The sequence below is a fragment of the Glycine soja genome, chromosome 3 (genome assembly GCF_004193775.1).
Source record: "Glycine soja cultivar W05 chromosome 3, ASM419377v2, whole genome shotgun sequence".
In the NCBI taxonomy this organism is placed as follows: Eukaryota; Viridiplantae; Streptophyta; class Magnoliopsida; order Fabales; family Fabaceae; genus Glycine; species Glycine soja.
This window is the reverse complement of record NC_041004.1, coordinates 21,450,311-21,473,350: the sequence shown is the minus strand read 5'-3', so window position 1 is coordinate 21,473,350 and position 23,040 is coordinate 21,450,311. Positions and strand designations below refer to the sequence as shown.

General features: G+C 34.1%; 2 protein-coding genes across 2 annotated transcripts; one reads left to right on the top strand and one right to left on the bottom strand.

The window, feature by feature from the left end:
* Nucleotides 1-525: 525 nt before the first annotated feature.
* LOC114406297 (E3 ubiquitin-protein ligase complex SLX5-SLX8 subunit SLX8-like) lies at nucleotides 526-2,029 on the top strand. The gene has a single exon (XM_028368968.1). It carries the CDS (start codon nucleotides 807-809, stop codon nucleotides 1,626-1,628), a length of 822 nt encoding a protein of 273 aa, XP_028224769.1. The 5' UTR covers nucleotides 526-806; the 3' UTR covers nucleotides 1,629-2,029.
* Nucleotides 2,030-18,102: 16,073 nt separating this feature from the next.
* On the bottom strand, nucleotides 18,103-19,218 carry LOC114405034 (probable GMP synthase [glutamine-hydrolyzing]). Its single transcript, XM_028367728.1, has 4 exons — nucleotides 19,163-19,218; nucleotides 18,932-19,067; nucleotides 18,326-18,477; nucleotides 18,103-18,247 (listed from the first exon to the last, which is right to left on the bottom strand). Exons 1-4 carry the CDS (start codon nucleotides 19,216-19,218, stop codon nucleotides 18,202-18,204), a joined length of 390 nt encoding a protein of 129 aa, XP_028223529.1. The 3' UTR covers nucleotides 18,103-18,201.
* Nucleotides 19,219-23,040: the final 3,822 nt, after the last annotated feature.

Here is a 23,040-nt window from a genome sequence, read left to right as displayed (position 1 = left end):
TATTTATGGTTATAACTGATATAAAAAATCATTTTTGTACACGACTCATGCATCTTATGTTAGTAGTGATAAAATGCATAAAAATTGAAAACTTGATTAGTAAAATTTACAAAAATAAAACTTTGGGTGATTAAAATCATAAAATAATAAAAGTTGAATAGTAAAATTTACAAAAATAATAAAAATTGAATGGGAAAATTTACAATTAAGCTTTTTAGTTTGTGTACAAAAATAAATAAATAAATTTATTTTATTTTATATAAAAAGAAATTTTAACTAATAAAACCTACACTATAATAAGCATCTAACTCAATTAATTAAGCGTTTATGTGAGTGCGGTAAACATGTGATACTGTGCTTATTTTTATGAATAAAAAAATTATATTAGAAGGAATATGCTGATTAATTTAACTTTAAAATTAAAAATTCAATTTATCATATCATTTTCTTTCTCTTTCTTTTGTCGCATGTATTTTTCTTTTCCCTTTTCCTCTTTTCCTTTTGTTTACTCATAAAAGGAAAGTTTCTCCGAACGAAAACGTTGACTCCTTCCTTATCCTCATCCCGTCAACTACTTGCAAGTGTAGCAACCTACCTCTTCTCTTCTGCTTCATTCACCAAACTTTCCCTTTAAAACATTTCACCCCCTAAATTCTCCATCAAAGACACAATCCACTCCTTAATTCCCCAAACCAAACACGCCGTTAACTAACTCACCAACCCTCCCTCCTTTACCCGAGAGATCGATTCTCTCTGTAAGTAAATCTTGCCGTTAACTTTCTCGGAAAGTCGGAATTTCCCGGAAAATGGAAGGAGGTCGCCGGAGGATAACACTTTACGATCAAATGAAAGCCGGCAACAGCAGCCGATACTCACTCGCCAGCCTCATGCTGGGCGATGTCGTTTTCAAGAAGGTGGAAGCAGAAGAAGCAGAAGAAGCAGAAGCCGAAGCCGAAGCGAGCTGTGAGCTGAGCCGAAGCCGGACTCTCCAAGACATCATTCGCGAAGAAAAACCTAGCAACAGCAGCAACAACACGAAGGATCGCAACTCTTGGAGAGCCTTCACGGCGAAGCTTCGGCTCAAGCGCGCCATCGGCTCGGCTTGGTCCTCCACCACCACTATCACTAATCACAGCAATGATGATAGAAATTTACCTAATATACCCGAAACTCGCCATGACTCGGACGAGTTGACTCAGCAGAACGACATCGTTGTGGAAGGCGCCAACGATTCGGATCCGATCGCGCGGTTCGGGTCACCGGTGGAACACGTGGAAGCCGTTGGCAACTCCTCCGACGGAGAGAACAACCACGAGGCGGTGGTTGGAGTGTCGCTGATGGATTTGTTGGAGGAAGCGGAGCAGGAAATGGATTTATATAGAGTGAGCGATGATGACGATGATGTGGCAGAATATGAGAAGAGAGAAGAAGAAAAAGGAGGTGTGGAAGAAGAAATAGGGAGTGTGGTGGAGTATAATTGTTGCGTGTGCATGGTGCGGCATAAAGGCGCGGCGTTTATTCCGTGCGGGCACACGTTCTGCAGAACGTGTTCGAGGGAGATTTGGGTGAGCAGAGGGAACTGCCCTCTCTGCAACAATTTAATTTTGGAAATTCTTGATATTTTCTGAACCTGGTAATAATTTTCATTAATCTTTCAATATAACCTTTTTAATCTCTATCTATGAATTTTTCTTTTTCTTTGGGTTTGGGGAAGAAACTATTTCTACTATTAGATTAGGATCATGTGGTTATGATGAATTTGTACGTGACATGTGATTATGATTTGTGATTAACAAAATGGAATTAGTAACGTGTCATGAAGATTGGCTAGAATCAAATGTAAAGGAGTGGATTATGGATGATTTTATTTGCACATTTACTGTGTGTCATATATTTGGCTCACGTGTTCATGTGATGAGATGCTGTATCTTCCGGTGGATTCTAGTTGTGCTTAGACGATAACGTGTTACTAGTGAGAGAGTGGACAAGCTATGGAATGATAACTTCAAATGTGGTTTACACGATTGTATATATTTATCTTTTTATTTTTAATTTGGCTATTGATGGATTAAAATCTTCAGTCTCGCCAATGTGTCTGATCACATCTTGTTACTCCAATTAGAATATGTCACATCAATTAAAAATTACAGGTAGGTTCATTTCTAATTTCACACTTCACGCAATAAATCACCTTTGTAGTTCACGCAATAAACCTCCATTGTAGTTCATGCAATAAACCTTGTGCCCCTCTTTCTTCCTCAGCTGAAGCACGTTGCTACTCCCTCCACCCAAAAAACCATGTCTCACATGTCGCACAATTCTGGATGCCGTTGTATGTGTGCTCACCGAAACCTCACGCGTCACTGCAACTACACATAAACTCGCTTCATGCACTACCTTCGATTGCATCGAGATCAAACCCGTTGCAAGCTCGTCTGTTTTCAAATGGCGCCTCCATCTTCTAATGCGGATTGACAGAATTGATGGGATCAAGAAGCTTCTTTTTCCTCTTTGGTGGAGGAAGAAGGAGGAGCGCGTGGTTTATCACGTGAAGTGTGAAACTGAGTTGAGCCTAGGTGTAATTTATTGGTCATAGTGCACAAATCCTTCGGGATATAACAAGTCCCTCCTGTATGAACACGAAACAAAACTGACAAACAAAATATAAAAGGAGAACCCAAAGAGAAGTGAATGATGATGTTCTTCATTTTGGTGTATCTCAAACTGAAAGTAGTGGGTGGTATTTATAGGACAGGGGAAGGACCAAAAAACGGTAAGAAAATAATTGAGAATAAATGGTAATTAAAATATTTAAATAATAACAGAAAGAAAATAATAGAGATTAGACAATTTGCACTACATCATACATCAAACCCACTTCGTCCAATATCATGCACTCAAAACCTTTGTATCTTACTAGTAACTTGAAACTCATTTTATCTCATGTAGAAATATATATATTTTGAGAAATGATAAATTACTCAATGTGGGACTTGAAACTTTTTGAAATACTTCATAAAACACAACATAATTTTTAATTCATGTGACGTATTTTGATTGGAGTGGAGAGGATGTGAGACATATTGGTGAGACTGATTTCAGTATGCTGTGGATATATGTTTACCAGCTTGATTATGTTCAAGGGGTTGATGGTGAATTAATACAACATTTATTCCAAAGAATAAAAATATTGATTGTTTAAGTTTTTGTGTAATTTCAGAAAGATGTATTCATCATTGTCCAACGCAATGAATTCAGGAACAACTGAACAAGAATAATAATGGCTTCTAAAATGTTGTAAAAATGCATTTTTATTTTTATAGTATATAATTGTTGATTTAAGTATTGGGATAACAGATAATTGAGGGTGCATCAGCAACAAGGGGATTAGGTAATGGCGCAATGCCATTGGACGATGCAAGTGGGTGGGGTCTTGGCATCCATCAAGGCTGGGAATGTGGACTGTTCTATGTGTCGACATCTATTTCACTTTCAATCTCTCTCTGTTTTGGTGTGCTACTGCTAACTGTTTGAACCCAATTACGTACCCAACAAAAGATTGCACAACTTATCCAACCCTGCCTAAGGGTTACGTGGTTGGATATGGGACCAATGATAACATGACGCTCTTTGGTTGAAATTTGACTTTTTAGATGTAAACTCCACCGTGGATCGAGGCTATAGCAGTCCTAGATGCTAGATTTAGGTCTAAGTGTGTGTTTGATAGTGAAAAAAATAAGAAAAATAGTTTTTAAAATTTTGTGTGGATCTCATATTTTTTTCTTTATTTTAATTTAAATATTTTTTCCACTTCTCTTCCATTCTTTTCTCTTCTACACAATCAAAACTACAAGAAATTGGAGCTGCAATTATCAAAACCAGAAAAGGAGTTGAGGTCTACATAAAGGGTTTATGTTAGTGGTGACTTCCACAAATGATGTTAGCTACGTGAAGAAGAAGAAGAGATAGAGAGAAAGAGAGAGAGAATAGAAGGAAGCTACGTATATTATTCCTAATAGCTTTCATAAGCTCATTTTGAGCCTTTTATACATTCAGTTTGGTTACGTAACAGCCTAACGACCTAACAGAATTGTTACACAATACCCTTCATCTCCCGTAAGCTTTTAGAATATACCATATGCTATCCTTGCCTCTGCATGTTTCGTGAGTGCTTTAAACTTCGAGTATGTAGTCTTTTAAGTAGCTAGGGGTGTTACTTCCTCTCTTGGGCCTTCCTGCAGCTAATCTCAGGTTGCCATCTTCATTGGGCCTGGTTGCTTGCGGTTCAAGGTTGCTTCTCGTAACATTCCCACGATCTTCAAACAACACCTTGTCCTCAAGGTGATGAAGCTCCTGAAGACTTGCCCAATCTTCCCAAGAGGTTTCGTCGGGGTGCAGGCCCTGCCACTGCACCAAAACCATCTGCTTTGGCCCCTGGTCCGTCGGAATTGTTTTCTGGCCCAGAATAGCTAAGGGTGTGGAAATAGGTTGATTATCCATGGCCCCTGAGGGTAGTTTCTCAACTTCCACTGTGTTGGGCGATCCCATGAAAGGTTTCTGAAGGGAGCAATGAAACACGGGATGGATGCGAGAGTGCTCTGGGAGTTCAAGCTTGTATGCAACTGGGCCCATCCTCGCGATGATTCTAAAGGGTCCATAGAAACGCCTTGAAAGCTTGGATTGACTCGTTCCCGACACCGTGGTTTACCGATACGGTCTCAACTTGACTAGGACCCATTCATTCACTTGGAACTCATGATCTCTACGATGCCCATCCGCGATTTCCTTCATGCGAGCCTGAGCCTTCTGAAGTTTTTGTCGAAGTAGGGCAAACATGTCCTCCCTCTGACTGAGCAATTCATCCACTGCCGCCACCGTAGAAGTGCCCGTCAAGTACTGTGGAAAACTTGGTGGTTTGCGGCCAAAAGTGATCTCGAACGGCGTCAGCCCTGTGGCTGAATGTGTGGACGTATTATACAACCACTCTGCCCACATCAGAAAATGGCCCCATGCGCTTGGCCGGCGATGCACGAACGCTCGTAAATATTGCTCAATGATCCTATTCGCAACCTCGGTCTGCCCATCCGTTTGAGGATGATACGTAGAACTCATTCTGAGTTTGGTACCACTAAGAGAGAACAGCGATTGCCAGAACTTGCTGACGAAAAGCGGATCGCGATCAGTCGTGATGCTTCGAGGCATGCCATGCAACTTGCCTACCATCTCCATGAACAGCTGAGCCACGGTCTGAGATGTGTGGTGAAGGGGAAGCATACCAAGGTGTAGAAGCAAAGCTTCATGGTGATTCAAAGGTGTTTTGATGATAACAATGATGATAACAAAAGATGATGACAAAGGTGATGACAAAAAGCTCAAAGATCAATCAAAGAACAACTCAAGTAATCAAGTTAGAATCAAGAACAATTCAAGAGTTCAAGATAGAATCAAGAGAAGAATTCAAGACTCAAGAGGAAATTTAAGAGTCAAGAATCAAGATTCAAGGTTCAAGATCTCAAGAATCAAGATCAAGATTCAAGACTCAAGATTCAAGAATCAAGAGAAGGCTTAATCAAGATAAGTATGAAAAGTTTTTTCTCAAAAATTGAGTAGCACATGATTTTTCTCAAAACATGTTTACCAAAGAGTTTTTACTCTCTGGTAATCGATTACCAGATTGTTGTAATCGATTACTAGTAGCAAAATTGTTTTGAAAAAGTTTTCAAATTGAATTTACAACGTTCCAATTAATTTCAAAAAGCTGTAATCGATTACAATGTTTTGGTAATCGATTACCAGTGCCTTTGAACGTTGAAATTCAAATTCAAAAGTGAAGAGTCACATCTTTTCACATAAAAGCTTTGTGTAATCAATTACACTGATTTGGTAATCGATTACCAGTGATTGTTTCTGAATAAATCAAAAGATGTAACTCTTCAAAAGGGTTTTGACTTTTTCAAATTGGTTTTAAGTTTTTCTAAAAGTTATAACTCTTCTAAATGGTCCTCTTGGCTAGACATGAAGAGTCTATAAAAGCAAGGCTTTGTTTTGCATTTCAAATGATCTTGAATACTTTTCCAATCAATCTCTTACAATCCTTTACAAGCCTTGAATCTCTTTGAACTTCTTCTTCTTCTTTGTACCAAAAGCTTTCTAAAGTTTTCTGGTTTTCTAAACCTTGAAAACTTGTGCTATTCATCTTTCCATTCTCTTCTCCCTCCGCCAAAAAGAATTCGCCAAGGACTAACCGCCTGAATTCTTTTTGTGTCTCTCTTCTCCCTTTTCCAAAAGAACAAAGGACTAACCGCCTGAATTCTTTTGTGTATCCCTTCTCCCTTGTCAAAGAATTCAAAACGACACAGTCTGAGAATTCTTTTGATTCTTCCCTTTCCCTAATACAAAAGTGTTCAAAGGACTAACCGCCTGAGAACTCTTTTGTATCCCCATTCACAAAGTATCAAAGGTTTAACAGCTTGAGATCTTTGTCTTAACACATTGGAGGGTACATCCTTTGTGGTACAAGTAGAGGGTACATCTACTTGGGTTTGACTGAGAACAAGAGAGGGTACATCTCTTGTGGATCAATTCTAGTGGAGGGTACATCCACTAGGTTCAAAGAGAACAAGGGAGGGTACATCCCTTGTGGATCTTTGCTTGTAAAAGGATTTTTACAAAGTTGAAAGAAATCTCAAGGACCGCAGGTCGCTTGGGGACTGGATGTAGGCACGGGTTGTTGCCGAACCAGTATAAAAACTCTTGTGTGTTTGTCTCCTTCTTCCTTACTCTTTTACTTTCCACTGTGCATTTTATTTCCGCTTTTACTTTTGGTTAAGTTTCTCTTCTACTCCTTATTCTCTTAACAACATAGTAAAAGCCTTAGAAGAGTAATTTTTTAATTAGTAAAGGTTTATGAATAATTAATTCAACCCCCTATCTTCTTAATTATTATGAGGCCACTCGATCCATCACAAGGTGCACCCCTTTGGAGAAGCGGTCTACGATAACCAGGATGCACGTGTTGCCGCGATAAGCAGGGAGTCCCATGATGAAGTCCATTGAAAGGTTCTCCCATGGCCGCAACGGCACAGGTAACGGACATAGCAGGCCCCTGGGTTTCGCTGGCTCGTACTTCACGAGTTGACAATCCAAGCAGTTGGCAACGAAGTTGCGCGTGTCACTCGCCATAGCATCCCAAGTGAAGTTCTCAGCTACACGATCTAGGGTTTTACGGAAACCCATGTGTCCCCCTGTTGGAGACTGATGAAATTCAGAGAGCAGGGTCTTTATAAATGAGCAGTTCGGAGGTAACCATATTCGACCTTGATATAAGATGAAGTGCTGAGTTAATGAATGATCAGGGTATGCTTGTGTCTTTGCGCGTATCTTCTCCCTCAAAGTGATGAATTCTTGGTTTGTCTGCAACTCCTTTCGCAAGTCTTCAAGGAAAGTAAAGTGAGGCACTGAGATAATGAGAAGTGAAGCAGGTGTTGTTTCCCCTGACCGAGATAACGCGTTTGCAACCACATTGCTTTTGCCTGTTCTATATTGAATGACATAATCGAAGCCCAGTAATCGTGCTAGGTACTTGTGTTGTTCAGGAGTTTGAATGGCTTGACTCATCAGTTCTTTTAGGCTTCTATGATCTGTTAGGATTACGAAATGATGTCCTAGTAAATACTGCCGCAATTTCTTAACTGCGGCGGTGATGGCGGCCAGTTCACGGACGTAGGTAAAGGACCTAAGTAGCGTTGGACAGAATTGCTTGCTGAAGAAGGCGATTGGGTGTCCTTCTTGTGAGAGCACAACGCCTATTCCCGAGCTCGAAGCATCTGTTTCAACTGTAAAGGGCTTAGTGAAGTCGGGAAGAGCAAGCACCGGCACTGTCGTGACTGCATTCTTGAGTGTCTGAAACGTGTTCTCCGCCTCCGGTGACCACACATGATCTGCCTTAGTTAATAGTTGAGAGAGTGGATTGGCTATTGTCATGTAACCCTTTATAAACCTACGATAAAACCCTACTAACCCAAGGAAGCCACGCAAAGCTCGAGTTGTTCGTGGTTGCGGCCATCTCTGAATAGCTTGTACCTTCTCAGGTACGGGTTGAACACCGTCGCTGGAAACAACGTGACTCAAGTAGTCTATTTGCTTTTGCGCAAAGGAACACTTTGAGAATTTGAGGGTAAACTTGCCATCCTTCAACACTTGAAACGCAATTTCTAAATGGTGTAAGTGCTCATCCAAGCTGCGACTGTAGATCAGTATATCATCGAAGAAGATGATGATATACTTTCGTAAGTGTGGCTGGAACAATCTGTTCATTGTTGCTTGGAACGACGAAGGCGCATTACAAAGCCTGAAGGGCATTACTTGAAATTCGTAATGCCCATGATGGGTGCGAAACGTTGTTTTGCTTATATTGGATTCTCGCATCAAGATTTGGTGATACCCTTGCATTAAGTCCAACTTTAAGAACCAGACCACGCCTCCTAGCTCATCCAGGAGTTCATCCACCGTCGGTATGGGGAAACGATCTTGCACCGTGATTGCGTTGAGCGCCCTGTAATCAACGCATAAATGCCAAGTTCCATCGCATTTCTTAACTAATAATACCGGGGATGAGAATGGGCTAGAACTGTGTTGTATATGGCCTTGCTTGAGCATAGCTGCAACTTGGGTTTCTATTTCTTTCTTTTGAAAATGTGGGTAACGATAGGGTTTCACGTTAACCGGGGCTGAGTGTGGAAGAAGTGTGATAGTGTGGTCTGTGGGTCTCGATGGAGGTAAAGTGGATAATGGTTGGAAAAGGGAGGAGTGTTTAGTGAGGAGCTTTTGGATTGCCGGTATCGGGTGCGCAATTGGCAGTGGTGTCTTGGTGGGGGGGGGGGGGGGGGGGTTCCATTTTAATATGAAAATAGGTGCTGGTATTACCTATGTCAACCAGGCGCCGTAACTGAGAGGGTGAGACTAATTGCAGAGATGTATCGCGATCTCCCACGAGCTCAATCAGTTTCCCATTGTAGATAAACTTCATGGTAAGCGCAGTGTAGTCCGTTAAGACTGGCCCTAAGGATTTGAGCCATTGTACCCCCAAATATATTGCATGTAGTTAGGAAAATTACTTTGCTTAATAAATGGTGAGACTTCATCACAATTTTTAAGAACATAATTTCTTCTAAACTCAATTCAGCATACTTTTCTCCATGTAATGGTTTGCCAAGTTGTGAAAAGACTTTCAACTTTGATGTTTGCAATCGATCTAGAACACCTTCATAATTTCTTCTAGGTCTATTTAGTCTCGTTTCAACTCCATGCAAGTATCTTGAACAAAATTGAAAATATTCTTGTGCAATACAAGTTTCAGCAATACATCCTTCTAGAATGACCTTGTTTCTCACATAAGATTTAAGCCTACGCAAGTATCTTTCAACAGGATACAGCCAACGATATTGCACTGGCTCAAGAATCTTTGCCTCATTTGCTAAGTGAATGGGTAAAGGACCATTATGTCAAAAAAAGGAGGAGAAAAGATTTTCTCCAATTTACATAAGGTTAAAACTATTATTCTTTCTAACAAATCCAAGTTCTCCAAACTCAATGAGATTTGAAAACAACTCTCTAAAAATGAAACTAATTTCAATTAGTGCCTCAAACTTTCTTATTGGCATCAATGCATCGAGAAATATTGGATGAATACCATTAGGAACCTTTGAATCAACTAGAAATTGACAAAATTAAGACGTATTTTTCCAGCGATGACATAGTGAAGCATGCATGTTGGGATATATATTTACCTTCTTCAATCATGGTTGCATGAAGTTTTGGTCGTATACCCAAAAACTCTAGATCAAAACAAGAGTTTATATTATCATTTGTCTTCCCTTCAAGATTCATCAATGTTTCTATTATACTATCACTCATTTTTCTCATTGTGCAATAGGTTTAATTGTATCGTAATTTTAGACATCTCTAATAAGACAATTAAAAGAAAATGCTTTTCATGTTTCAATTCCTAGGTAATTGATTTTTTGCTCACTTTTTTCTTCTTCTCAAATTCACCCAACTTCACTTGAAAATAGAAAAAAAAATATTAGAATTCAATATTATATAACAATAAAAACTCTATGAACAATTCTTGTACTTTAGTTATTTTAAGGTTTTAAAATGGAAAATTACTACACTTGTGTATAGCTAAAAAAATTATCTAATAAAAATATAAATTCACAATTATATTTAAATAATTAAGATTATAATAATTTTGCATTATCTTTTAAATAAGTTATCTTGATTAGTTAATATGATCTGTATATAATATGAAGTTAAAAAACTATAATTTAAATTAAGTTGAATTAATATTAATATAACAAACATGCACAATAGAAATCATTAAATTTAAAAAATTATCTTGATAGAAAAATTTAAAATAATATAATATTATCTCTTATCACTACGTGTGCGGTATAAAGGAACTAAACTTATTTAAATAATAGATAAATTTTGTTTAATAGATAAATACCTAAATCTAATGAGCAAATTATCGTTATTATAATTTAAATGTATAATTTTATATTAAATAACTTTGTTTTAATAGATAAGTTACAAAAGTCAATACAATATACTAATGATCTCGAGCTCGACCAACTAATCAACTTGGTACTTGGATAGTTACGTGGTTGTTGGATAGTTGGAGTAGTGTTGGCAAGGCGAATCAGCTCAGGCCTCAAATTTATGTTGTTGATTTTTTAGTTTTTACGTATAAGTTATTACTATTTTTTAGTTTAAATAGTTTAAATTATTTGATAATAAATTTTACTATGTTATATGTATTTACTTTATTAGGGAAATTATACAATTTAAAAATATGTATATACATAAATATTGTTATGATTGTCAAAAGAAAATTTTTAAAATTATTTTTAGCGTAAATAATTATTTTCGTCTTTAAATGTATAAAACGCCAACAAATTCATTCTCAAAAGATGAAAATTCAAATTTTAGTCTCCTAAAATGAAAAAAGTGTCACAAATTCATCCATCCATTAACTTTCGTTGTTACCATTAATGAAAAAGCCTGTGATACATTTAGGAACGAATTTGTCAACACACTATAAATTTAGGGACAAAAATGACTATTTATCAAAAATATAATTTAATCTTTATCTTTCTCTTTTTTAATTATTACAAACATAACATTACAATAAACACTTAAAAATATACTAACACAAACATAGGTTAGAACAAACATACAAATAAGCGTAATACTATTTAATAAGTATAATTTGTTTATGACTCTGGAATTTCTATTGTGATAACATTAGATAGTGACAAAATCAAGTTGAATCTTATTTTTTTTAAGGATTAATTTAATGGCTGTGCATTTTTGTTTGAGTCTCATATTTTAAGTAAGGTACTGTCACATTACAATAAACACTTAAAAATATAGGAACACAAACATAGGTTAGAACAAATATACTAATAAGCACAATACTATTTAATAAGTATAATCTGTTTATGACTCTGGAATTTCTATTGTGATAACATTAGGTAATGACAAAATCAAGTTGAGTCTCATTTTTTTTTTTGTAAGGATTAACTTAATGACTGTGCATTTTTGTTTGAGTCTCATATTTTAGGTAAGGTAGTGTCCCATGAGAAATTTCATAGCAATAACATATTATGCTTATTATTTATGTTTGTTTTATCTTATGCTTGTTTTCCTATTTTTTTTAATGTTTATTTGTAATGTTATGCTTGTAACGATTAAAAAACAGAAAGATGAAGATTAAATTATATTTTGGGTAAATAGTCATTTTCGTCCTTGAATGTGTAGAATGATGACAAATTACTTCTTAAATGTGTCACATAAACTCTTTCATTAACGGTAACGGACGGAAGTTAGTGGATGGATAAATTTGTTACACTTTTTTCACTTTTGGAGACTAAAATTTGAATTTTCATCTTTTGAGAACGAAATTATGAGTGCTCTGTACATTCAGGGACGAAAATGACTAATTACTCTTATTTTTAAATTCAATTTCATATCAACAATACTTTAAGATAGTGATTGAATATGAAAGCCCATAGGATGAGATATTAAAATTATTTGATTATTAAATCTTGATTAAAAAGAATAAAATGTAACTTTTGTATCGCTATTTTTTAAAAATATGTGATTTTAAGTATTCTAATTTTTTTTTAATTAAGACATTTTGTCCTCCGTTTTTAAAAATTTTATAATTTAATCCCCCATAATTTATTTGAGAAATTTTGTCCCCTGATCTTAAAAAATCCACAATTTTAATTTTTATGACCAATTTTAAATGTTGATTTGTATTTTTTAAATTTGTTATATAAATTAAACTTACTAATAATTATAAAAAAATCTGTCACATGACTAATAAATAAACACGTGTCAATAAATAAATATTAACAAAATACATAATAAAAAAGTGGAATGAAATATTTCAATTAAAAAAATGAGAAATTAAAATTGTAGATTTTTTTTAAAATGAAACACAATATGTCTTAATTGAAAAATATGGGGACTAAAATCAAACATTTTGAAAAATAGAAAGAACAAAATTATATTTTAGCAAAAATAAATAAATATAAATTCATAAATTATGTTATAATAGACTCAACACAAAATTTGCGCCTTAGAATTGGTAGACCCGGCCTGGATGTTGGGGACTGGAGATTATGGTTATTCATAGTTGGTGAAGATTTTACGCCTAAATTGTAGAAGTATGGACACTTTTTTATTCTTTATTTTGAGGTCTGTTTTGTTAATTAATTAATAAGTACATAAGTTTAATACATAACAAAACCTTCTTAGTAATTTTATATAACTAAACTGTTGTTAATTTCAATGTTTAGATTTTACAATTCTATTTTAATAGATAACTAAACCTATTTTTTTATTTTCATGGGACTAAGTTGTCATTAATTTAAAAATGCAAATTTAATTTAAAATTAATATAGATAAGTTTAAATTTGTTTTATTTGAAAGAACGTGAACTGATATAAAGGAGCTAACCTTAATGATTGAATTTTAAACAATATTTTAAAAGATGTGATAAAACTAAAATAGTTTTGTGCGCTATCTTCTAGGTGTTTATTTTGATTTTATATTATCCTTTACATAATCTTTTATATATATATATATATATATATATATATATTAATTATGACATATTTTTTAATTAAACGTGTTAAAATAATTAGTCCTCAATTATGGAGAAAAATTATAGAAATATATTGGTTACCGTTAATGGTTAACTTTTAAAGAGTTTTTCGGTGGCTTATTCACCGAAGCTCTGTATTCGAATCGCGCATAGCAATAATTTTGGTGACCTTATATATCTACATTATGAAAACTAGGGGAAGAAACGTACCTCACTATATTTTTTTTATAAAAAATTACAATAACAGAAAAGGTAACTAACAATATATGTAAGGACCCACCTACAGTATATACTAAGACATACATAATTCTAATATAATCTTATCATGCAAAACTAGAATATATATACATCTATTTTTTTTCATACAATATATACCATTATTTTATCCAAAAGATACATAATTCTAATATAATCTTATCATCATGCAAAACTAGAATATATATACATCTATTTTTTTTTTGTTCATACAATATATACCATTATTTTATCCAAAAGATCGTCATCAGCCAGCAACACAAAGAAGCACTACTACTATAAAGCTTTTTAACGACAATTAAATTGAGCTTTCAACGACGATTTTTTATCTTCGTTATAGCTAATATCATTAAAAGTAAATTTCAATTAACAATTCTAAAAAATACTATCATCGAAAATGCAAACTTTTTAAGATATTTGTTATATAATAACTGTCTTAGAAAGCTGACATTCTAAGACGGTTGTTTAAGAACCATCTTAGAAGACCTTACTTTTTAAGACAATTTATTTAAAAACCATCTTAGTATTATCTTAAAAAATATGCTTTATAAAACAATTATTACACCTTGTAACTTTTCACATTAATTTTCCTGATCAGCCTTGGAGTGCTCACATTCTAAACATGAGGCCCCCAAACACAATCAACATACATACATACATTAATTAATTGTTTCGAATCCTCCGCTAATAATACTAATTACTAACATTAACAAATATAAATATAATATATTTACTTGGGTACTAAAATATGCATCTTAGTTTTAGAAGTTATTTTATTTAATTTCTTTTATAAGCAAAACTTTATTATATAACAGTATATATAAGAGTACTCCAGCTTGTATACAAGGATCTCACAAAGGTCATATCAAATAAAAAGAAAAAGATAAGTTGGAGGATGTATACACCAATCAGAAAAAGAAGAAATTCTACCACAAATATTTTTCTTACCTAGTTTTTGTTTGTATTAAATAGTAAGGACCAAAATAAAAAATTACAAGGAAACAAAACTCGGATCAGAGAGCACCAAAGTCCCCACCCGCCATTAGATTTATCTATGACTATATATATAAAGAAAATTGGATATTGTAGTGTACACATTTTTATACTTATTTTATTTTTATAACTACATTCATAATCACTATTTTATCTTTATAATAATTACTACTTTCATAAATTATCCACTAATTATTATTTTTTCAAAAAAATGAAAAAGCAATTAGACATGAAATATCTATTTCCCAGCTGATCATAGTAAAAATATATTTTTTTGGCTCATATTGATCACATCCACAATTTGTTCTTATAAAATATATTTATAATTGACAAAGTTACATGCTGTCATTCATAGTAATTTAAATTATACATTGATAGTTTGTTTACTTATATATGTAGATTTATAGACATACATATTTTTTTGTTTACACGTATAGATATGAAAAAAATTATTCATCATAATATTATATATATATATATATATATATATATATATTCATGTAAAATTTTATATTTAATATTAATTATATTATTTATTATATTTACTTTTATAATATTTTTTCCCACTAATAATGATAAAAGGTTATCCTTATTACTAAGTAATTTTAAAATCATATTTTAATTGGCATGCAATTTATTTAACAATTTCAAATTGGAACCTTTAAGATAAAAATATAACTGCATGAAATACTTGAAATTTACCAACTGTAATTAGATTTGAACAATATGCTTGGTAATCAGCAATAGTAAATCTCTAACTGTCGTCATTCACAACAACAAATTAAAATAAGAGGCATGCTTATATTACACAAGTTCCATTTTTTAATTATGTGATAACTATGTTAATTTGATTTGGACCAAAGAGCTAGAAAGTTTATTAAGAAAATATGGCAATTGGATAATTGAAGAATAATAAATCAAAGCTCATGGACAACATACCCAGGGCTTTAAGCTTTGCTTTCTTCAGAATAGGGATTAAAATTATGAACAATATCATGTACAAAGAGAAAGGCATATCAAGATATATTTTATACCCTACCAGTAAACACAACCTACATTTTTATATAGAGAATACATTTTGGGGGGGACTATTACATAAACATGATCTCACCTTGCAAACAGGAACCAGGTTGATAATATCATTTTCCCCAAAGGGCTTACTGGACTCCATGTCATAATCTCTTGGAAACTATTCCAATCCAACCTGAGAACAAAAGCAATTGTAATTAATAAAAAGCTTCGTGTAAAAAAAAATAGAACAAGATGACGAGATACTGATTGGTGTATACAATTCCGTAAGGATAAACAAAGGCAGTACTAGTCACCACCACTTGATGAAAATTTTCTAATCTTTATATCAGGGGACAAAAAATGTTAAGCAATTTATGATATGAGAGAATTAAAATTTAAATCATCCTTCTAAGCAGAAGAAGTTAGTTCATCTACTAAACTACAACTCTACAAGTATTGAACAACAATAGCTCTAATAAGTGAACACACAATGTTAAAAGCAGAACAAGAAAAGAAAACAGGGGAATAAAAGAATTACAACCCTTCAAACTGCATAAACAAGGATAATAAGATCACCAACAATTGTGATCCATAAAAACAAATGATAGAAGATTCAAATAGAGAAACAAGATGATAAAATATTCCAAACAGGCTTTAGAAACAAAGACATATCTTATGATACATTGCTAGGGTTTGAAAATCTAACCTCTTAGGCTTCAAAATCTACAGCCAATTTCAACTGCTCCATCCAATTCAAGTTTATGAAATTGGGGTTTCCTATCCTTATTACACTGATAAAGCATTTACATAAAAAGCAGAGCAGAGATGCAGAGGAGTCCTATATAATATGTGCAAGTAAAAAGAGGTCAGAGCTTTCCCCACTTAAAAAGAATACAAAAAGATAAGTATACACCAATCAGTTGAGATTCAAAATTTTCATGCTCCCCGTCTGCAAAAAGGTCTTAACATACTTGAATGCTTCAGCCTCCCACAAACCTATCTCCTTATTAGTAATGCCAGGCATAGGCATGCTGCTTACCACTTTAGAAGCAGCTGAAACAACTTTAGAGATAACCGAACTACTTTAGATTGATATATACTAATATATTGCTAACATAAAGTAAAACTATATATACCTTGCTCTAATAAAAGACTTCTCCATCATCAATACTTTATTTATTTTTATCAAAAAATAAACTTCATGCACAAAAGGTTTAGATAACAAATAATTTAAAGTAGAATTGATACTCAATTTATGTTACAAATTCATGTCACAAATCATGAGTTACAGGTGATACAGGAAAAACAAATATCCACATTATTATTAGAAAAAACAAACTAAAGTTTTAAAAAACTGAATATTAAAAGTTGTTTTTTTTTCAAGGATCCTAATTTTCTAATCTTATGTAAAAACACGTTGGTATCTATCTCACAAAAAGACTACTAACATAAATTAACTTTTTAAATTGCTGTCACCCCAAAATTTCCAGCCACTTCCCTCACAATGGCATGTAACAATCATGGGGTGATGACTGACCTATCTGAAGATGAATAGCTAAATAGCGTAAGTATTTTTTATTCAAATCAATAGCACTTACGTAACCACATGACCTTTCACAATAATTATGCCAATCCAAAACAAAAGTATAGGCAACAAATTAATAGGAGTATGAAAGATTATTTAGTGTGTCTACAATTAATGTACAATAAATACAAATATGTCCAATTAAATGATGGCATGCAAATCCCATGTTTTGCCTTGATTCGGCGTCATGTATCTATACAGTACTTTTTATTTTTTTACACTAGATATAAATTAAATTTTAGTCACATATTTATAACAGTATTCCAAAATGTTATTAATTTCTTTTAAATGATATATTTACAAAATAAATAAATTAAATTTATAAAATTGATAATAAATAAATATTTTGGAATAATAAATTATATTTCAATTTTACAGTAAATAATTTATATTGTGATACATAGTTATTTTAATTATTAATAATTTATTTCAAAAATTTATTGGCACTCAATTATAAAAAGGGTGACAACAATAGATTAACAGAAATAAGTGATTAGAAAAATCAAGTATACAATTAAAATTAAAAGGAAAGTTATTTGAGATAGTCGAGAAATATTTTTTTTGGATTAGTTGTTAAATTAATTTTGAAATCAACATTACGCAATATTTTTAAAAGGAATAAAAATAAAAATAGAACTAAAGGGTTTGTTAAATAACAGTCTAAAAAAGATCTAGAACCATATACAAATTCAAAGTCAGCAATAAAACCAGAAGCCTTGCAGCTATTCTCAAATTTTAAATGAACAGAAAAATTAGTAATCAATACTTACATTTGATTTATCAAATGCCAGCTTTTCAGGAAAATAACCTCGCGATCAACTTCCATAGATTGTGTCATGTTAACAGCCTTCAAAACCTCAAAAAGAACATTAGCTGTGTTATATGCCTTGGTAAGCAGTGCACTGAAAGGAGACAATGGCAAACTATTAGTCACCCAATAACCAGATAACGAACATATCAAATAGAAAATTATCTGGAGAGTCTATCGGGCAGCTTTATCAGCAGCATTTTGTAAAGCTTGGATATATTTGTTGTAGTAATGCTGATAAAAACTCTGCATCTCGCGAGCATCACTCTTAAATTTTTATGTCTTGAGCTCTTCTTCTCCAGGGTCAATAATCTCTTGTTGGTCCTTGTTCCTGGATAGTAGTAGTTGAAATTTGGGTCTATTGAGAGGGCTCTATGGTACAAAGGATCGAGCTGCCAATAGGGTGCACTGCAAGTGCCAGTGGCATGTGATTAAGTGGTCATTGGTGAGGCCAGATGCTTGCATGAATGAATGAACCACTGTTGGACCAACGTACCTAAAGCCCCTCCTCACCATGTCTTTGCTTATGCTCTCTGATTTTGATGTCTTCACTGAAATCTTGTGGCCAAACTTGTATTGAGTGGAGAGTGGTTTATGATTCACAAACCCCCAAATGTACTTGTCAAATGAGCCAAAGTCTTTCTTAATCTGGAACACCAAAATTTGCAAAGCAAATATTAGCAAATAGTTAAGGAGACATGGTTAATGCAAGATTAATATTATAAGCCAAATTAACAGAAATTATCCTACCCTAACGAGAAAATAATTGCTAGCTAGTGTTAACCAACAACATCTAAAGTTTGTAATATGTGACAAGATTGATATGGTAACAATTGTATGAATCAGCTCATGTGGGGCCAGCCATTAAAACTTGTAACCTATTGGAAATTTCTTGTCATTAGGTGAATTAAAGAGATAATAATAAGATGCAGCAGAACAAGTCACCTCATCATTAATACTCTTTAACTGTTCTATTTTTTCATACTAGAATATTCAGTTAAGCCAGCTCAAACTATTATTTTGGGGGGACATGAGATGAAAAGAGGAGAGACCAAGTTAAAAAGAGTGATGAAAAAGAGCACAGTTTTTGAGTTTTGCTTACCTCTAAAATTTGGTTAGCATTATCAACAGCTCCTCGGACTCTGCTTATGTCAATGCCATATTCAGAACTAATAGACATCATTTGCTTATCAGTCAAGTTGGCCACGGTTTCTGCATCAAATTCTGAAAATGCAGCCCTGCTCACATAATTTAAAATTATTAGTTTCCCATACCCCAGAAAAATGAAAATTCATAAAACTATGCATATGAATGCCTTTTAACAGAATCCAACCTGAAATCTAGGCGTTTCTTCAAGGTTGAGGTCCAATCAGATCCAACTTTAGCCATAAGGTTAGGAAAAAAATGTGCAAATGTAGAAGTGAGAAGCAAGTACATGCTCCAATAACACATTAAGATTTCCCCTTGAAACATGGTGTGTCTCACCAAGAATGAGATTATAAGGAGCAACACCAAAAGTCACAGGGCGAGTAGTAGATATGCACCATGCTACCATAGATATTAACCTATCAAGTGGACTCTGACCATTGTTGCACATGCTTAGCAAGTCTGAACCTGTGCAAATTGATTCACCATAGCACTGAAGTTGTGACTTTGGTAAGTTGAACAGAGGTGGCAATTGCAAGTAAGGTCAAAGATTTTCATCATTTTCTGTAAAATATGTTGACTCAAGTAATAGCACTATCTTTTTTTTTTTTGAAAAGCCAATGTTAGTTTTTGTTAGTGGGAAGGATTCAAATCCACAATTTCTCCTTCCCCTCATTCTCGCATAACCACCAAGTTAACCTTATAACTATCCGTAACACCAATTGACAAACTAATGAAATATACCCTAACACTCCTTAATTACACACCCTACTATCAAATATACCCTAATACATAGTGCCGACAATTATTTTCTATAAATAAATATCATGAAGATAGTTTCTAATTATGATACAGAACAACTGATTTTGGGCAAGCCATTTTTTGTCAAATATACCCTAATACATACTGCCACGAACTTCTACACTGCCATTATTGTTATACTTATATATCAATCCATGACGAATTATGATAGTTATTATCGATTCCCATCACATATATTATCATTCACGTATTTTCATTGTGTTAGCTGCACATTTTACTCTAACCAAGATCGAATTACAAATTTAAGATTTTTACAATGAGGAATGCGAACTATTAGTCGTCTTATACGACTAACTTTTGTATAAAAAACTTTTGCAAAATATGTATAGTTTTCCCCAATTTATAGTTCTTTTGTAGGAATTGTAAATAAACTTTGTTGTGTTTTAATCTCTGTCATTAGGGTCTCTTTTATTGGAATTAATGTTAAAATCTGTACAATTTCAGGTAAAAAGGAGCTAATTTCTTGAAGTGCCAAATAGCTCTCGCGCTAAGCGAACTCAGTGGGCTTAGCACGCATCTTGGGCTAAGCGCGGCTTCAACACACTTAGCGTGAAGAAGGCATCTGGAAGAGCACTTGAATAGAAGCAGCACGCTAAGCGCGAGATCAGCTCGCTAAGTGAGTCGTCTGTCTCTTGCCAGGCTTAGCGCAACATTGGCGCCAAGCCCAAATCCACTTACTCATGCTAAGCACGACACTGGCGCTAAGTGCAACGACACGATTTCAGAGCCTATTTAAAGCTTGAATTGTCAGAATTAGGGTACAATAATAAGAAAAATAAGAAAGAATGAAATTATTATGCATTTGCACACACTCAGAGGAGGAAGCAACAACAAGAAGCCATTTGAGAGTGATTTGAGAGTGTTTAAGTGATTGTGAGGTGCCAAGAAGAGGAGGAGGGATCCCCCTTCCTGTGTAAGCAGCAATTGCTCTTCATTTTCTGTCTGATTTGTAATTTAGGTCTCCTTGTAATGGATTACTAAAAACCTAGTTGGGGATTTCTAATGAACAATTGATGTAAATACTTTTCATATCTAATTAAGTGTGTTTTATGTGTTCATTGCTTCTATCAATGCTTTATTGTTGCATGCCTTTGGTCTGATCATCCACTAGTGTGTATTGTTAGGGAACTTTAGCACTGGGAAGTGTACTGTTTCCTTAGAACTTGATAGAGCAGGGCTAGATAACTGCATTACTAGGGATAGAGTGCAGGGTTTTAGTTTTTCTTATGTTGTGAGTATAATGCTGTTTGAATTAAACCTAGTTCAACAAGAGGAATCTGAGAATGAAGTTTAGTTTGAATTAGTCTTAACTTATGAGGGATTGAGGTTTAGTACTTTTGTCTTCAACATAGAACACAAGAATACTCTTAGTTGGAGAAATATCTTTATATGCATCAACTCATTTGTTAGAAAGACCCAACGCTTTTAAACCATTGCTATCACTTTTAATTGCTTATATTTACTAATTTTTAGCTTAGGATATATTGCATTTCTGTTTCTATTTATGAGTATCAATGTCTGTTTACACAATGCCTGATTCCTGAACAAAACTTTGTCTAATACACAAGTTCCCTGTGTTCGATACTCAGATCACTCTGTTTTAATTTAAAATACTTGACGATCCGGTGCGCTTGCCGGTAACACACGCAATCCCACTTCCGTGTTTCGAAAAGAAAAGAAAAGAAGAAGAAGTGAACCGTGAGTGGGGACGAGCACGAACCAACTATAAAAATTTACAAAAAGCATGTTAAAGACATAATATATAATGCGAACCAACCATAAAAATTTACCCAAAAGCATGTCAAAGACATAATATAAATAGAAAACATAAAATGAAATCTCCTGCAACACCGATCACAAAGAGATATAAAATTCAAAACAAATATTTATATTTATCCTATTACATCATCATCACACCCATATAAACCTTCAACCAGCATATAAAAAATCAAACAAGTGTTAATAGTAGACCCCCATAGAACGTGATGCGACATCACCACCACCAAAGGATGACCTTTAGATAACAAAAACAAAATAAAAACTCAAATTCAAATCAAAATTCAAACAATTCGAAATTGAAATAAAAATTTTGAACATGATCATTGGATCAAATTCAAAGCACAAATCAAAATTTCAAACAAAAAATCTCAAAATCACAACCCAAAGCATAAACCAAATTTCATCTGATGAGCGCACAGACCACAACAGAGTCAGAATCACGACCATCGGCAGTGCGCGACCTAACCACGACCAGCGGCGCACGACCATCGCGTGACCACCCCAACCTTGACACAAACCCCAGCACCATAAACCCAACAACCCAGACTTAGAAACACAACCTTTGAAGGAAGAATGATTGTTGTTGTAATTGGAGAGACAACAAAAAGGAAAAAGAGAGCGACCGAAATTCGCCTTCGGCAGTGCGCATAGTGGTCTATGGCAATGGGTTCAGAATAAGGAGACTGAATCCGCCGTATCCAAGGCCATATCTACCTTCACGAGGGACACAATTTGACGAGGGGGTTGCTGGCGGCGTCAACGATCAAGACGTGGTGGTGAGTCTTGGGTGGAGGATGTCCCAGATCTGGGTTTCCCTCACGTGGGCATTGCTGTTGACGAACTAGAAGCGTTCCTTGAATGGGCTGCATGTTAGGTTATATAGCTAGGGCTTTTTTCTGTCTTCAGAATTACGACGGTTTTTTTTTACTAAAACCCATTGTAAATTTTATTAGATATAACATTCTAAGGCGGTTTTCAATAACCGTCTTAGAATGTGCGTCGTAAAATGTATTTTTCATTACAATAATTACAAAAATGCCCCCATCTCTCTTTCTAAAGCGGTTCCCAGAGAACCGTCGTAGAATAGGTGTCGTAAAAAATTAAATTTGTAGTAGTGAAGTCATATGTTATTAGGAAACATAACTACAACTTCACCAAAAGGGCATCATTTCAGGAAAATATGTATAAATAATAAACCAAAATACTATACTAAGGCCCTAAGTTGGTCCACTCTAACAAAATATACATCACTAGCAAAAGAAGGAGTTTGACTCCTTGTCCATGCTTCAACTCCATGTCTTCAAGAGGTGGCATGATCTCCCTCAACATTAGTGTCATATGCTCCTGTGTCAAACACGATCATCACAATCATACAACACAACACAAATATAAAATGCAAGGGTAATTATCACTATTAGAAAATAGGGTTTTAACATCGATTAATAAGGACTTTCAACATTGGTT

What these genes read in the sequence shown, in the direction of transcription:
- LOC114406297 (XM_028368968.1), top strand. Translation starts at nt 807, where the DNA reads ATGGAAGGAGGTCGCCGGAGGATAACACTTTACGATCAAATGAAAGCC.
- LOC114405034 (XM_028367728.1), bottom strand. Translation starts at nt 19,218, where the DNA reads ATGGCTAAAGTTGGATCTGATTGGACCTCAACCTTGAAGAAACGCCTA. An exon ending in AAGAAACGCCTAGATTTCAG is followed by an intron (nt 19,068 to 19,162) that starts GTTGGATTCTGT and finishes TTATGTGAGCAG; the next exon opens with GGCTGCATTTTCAGAATTTG. An exon ending in ATGGTGAGGAGGGGCTTTAG is followed by an intron (nt 18,248 to 18,325) that starts GTACGTTGGTCC and finishes CACATGCCACTG; the next exon opens with GCACTTGCAGTGCACCCTAT.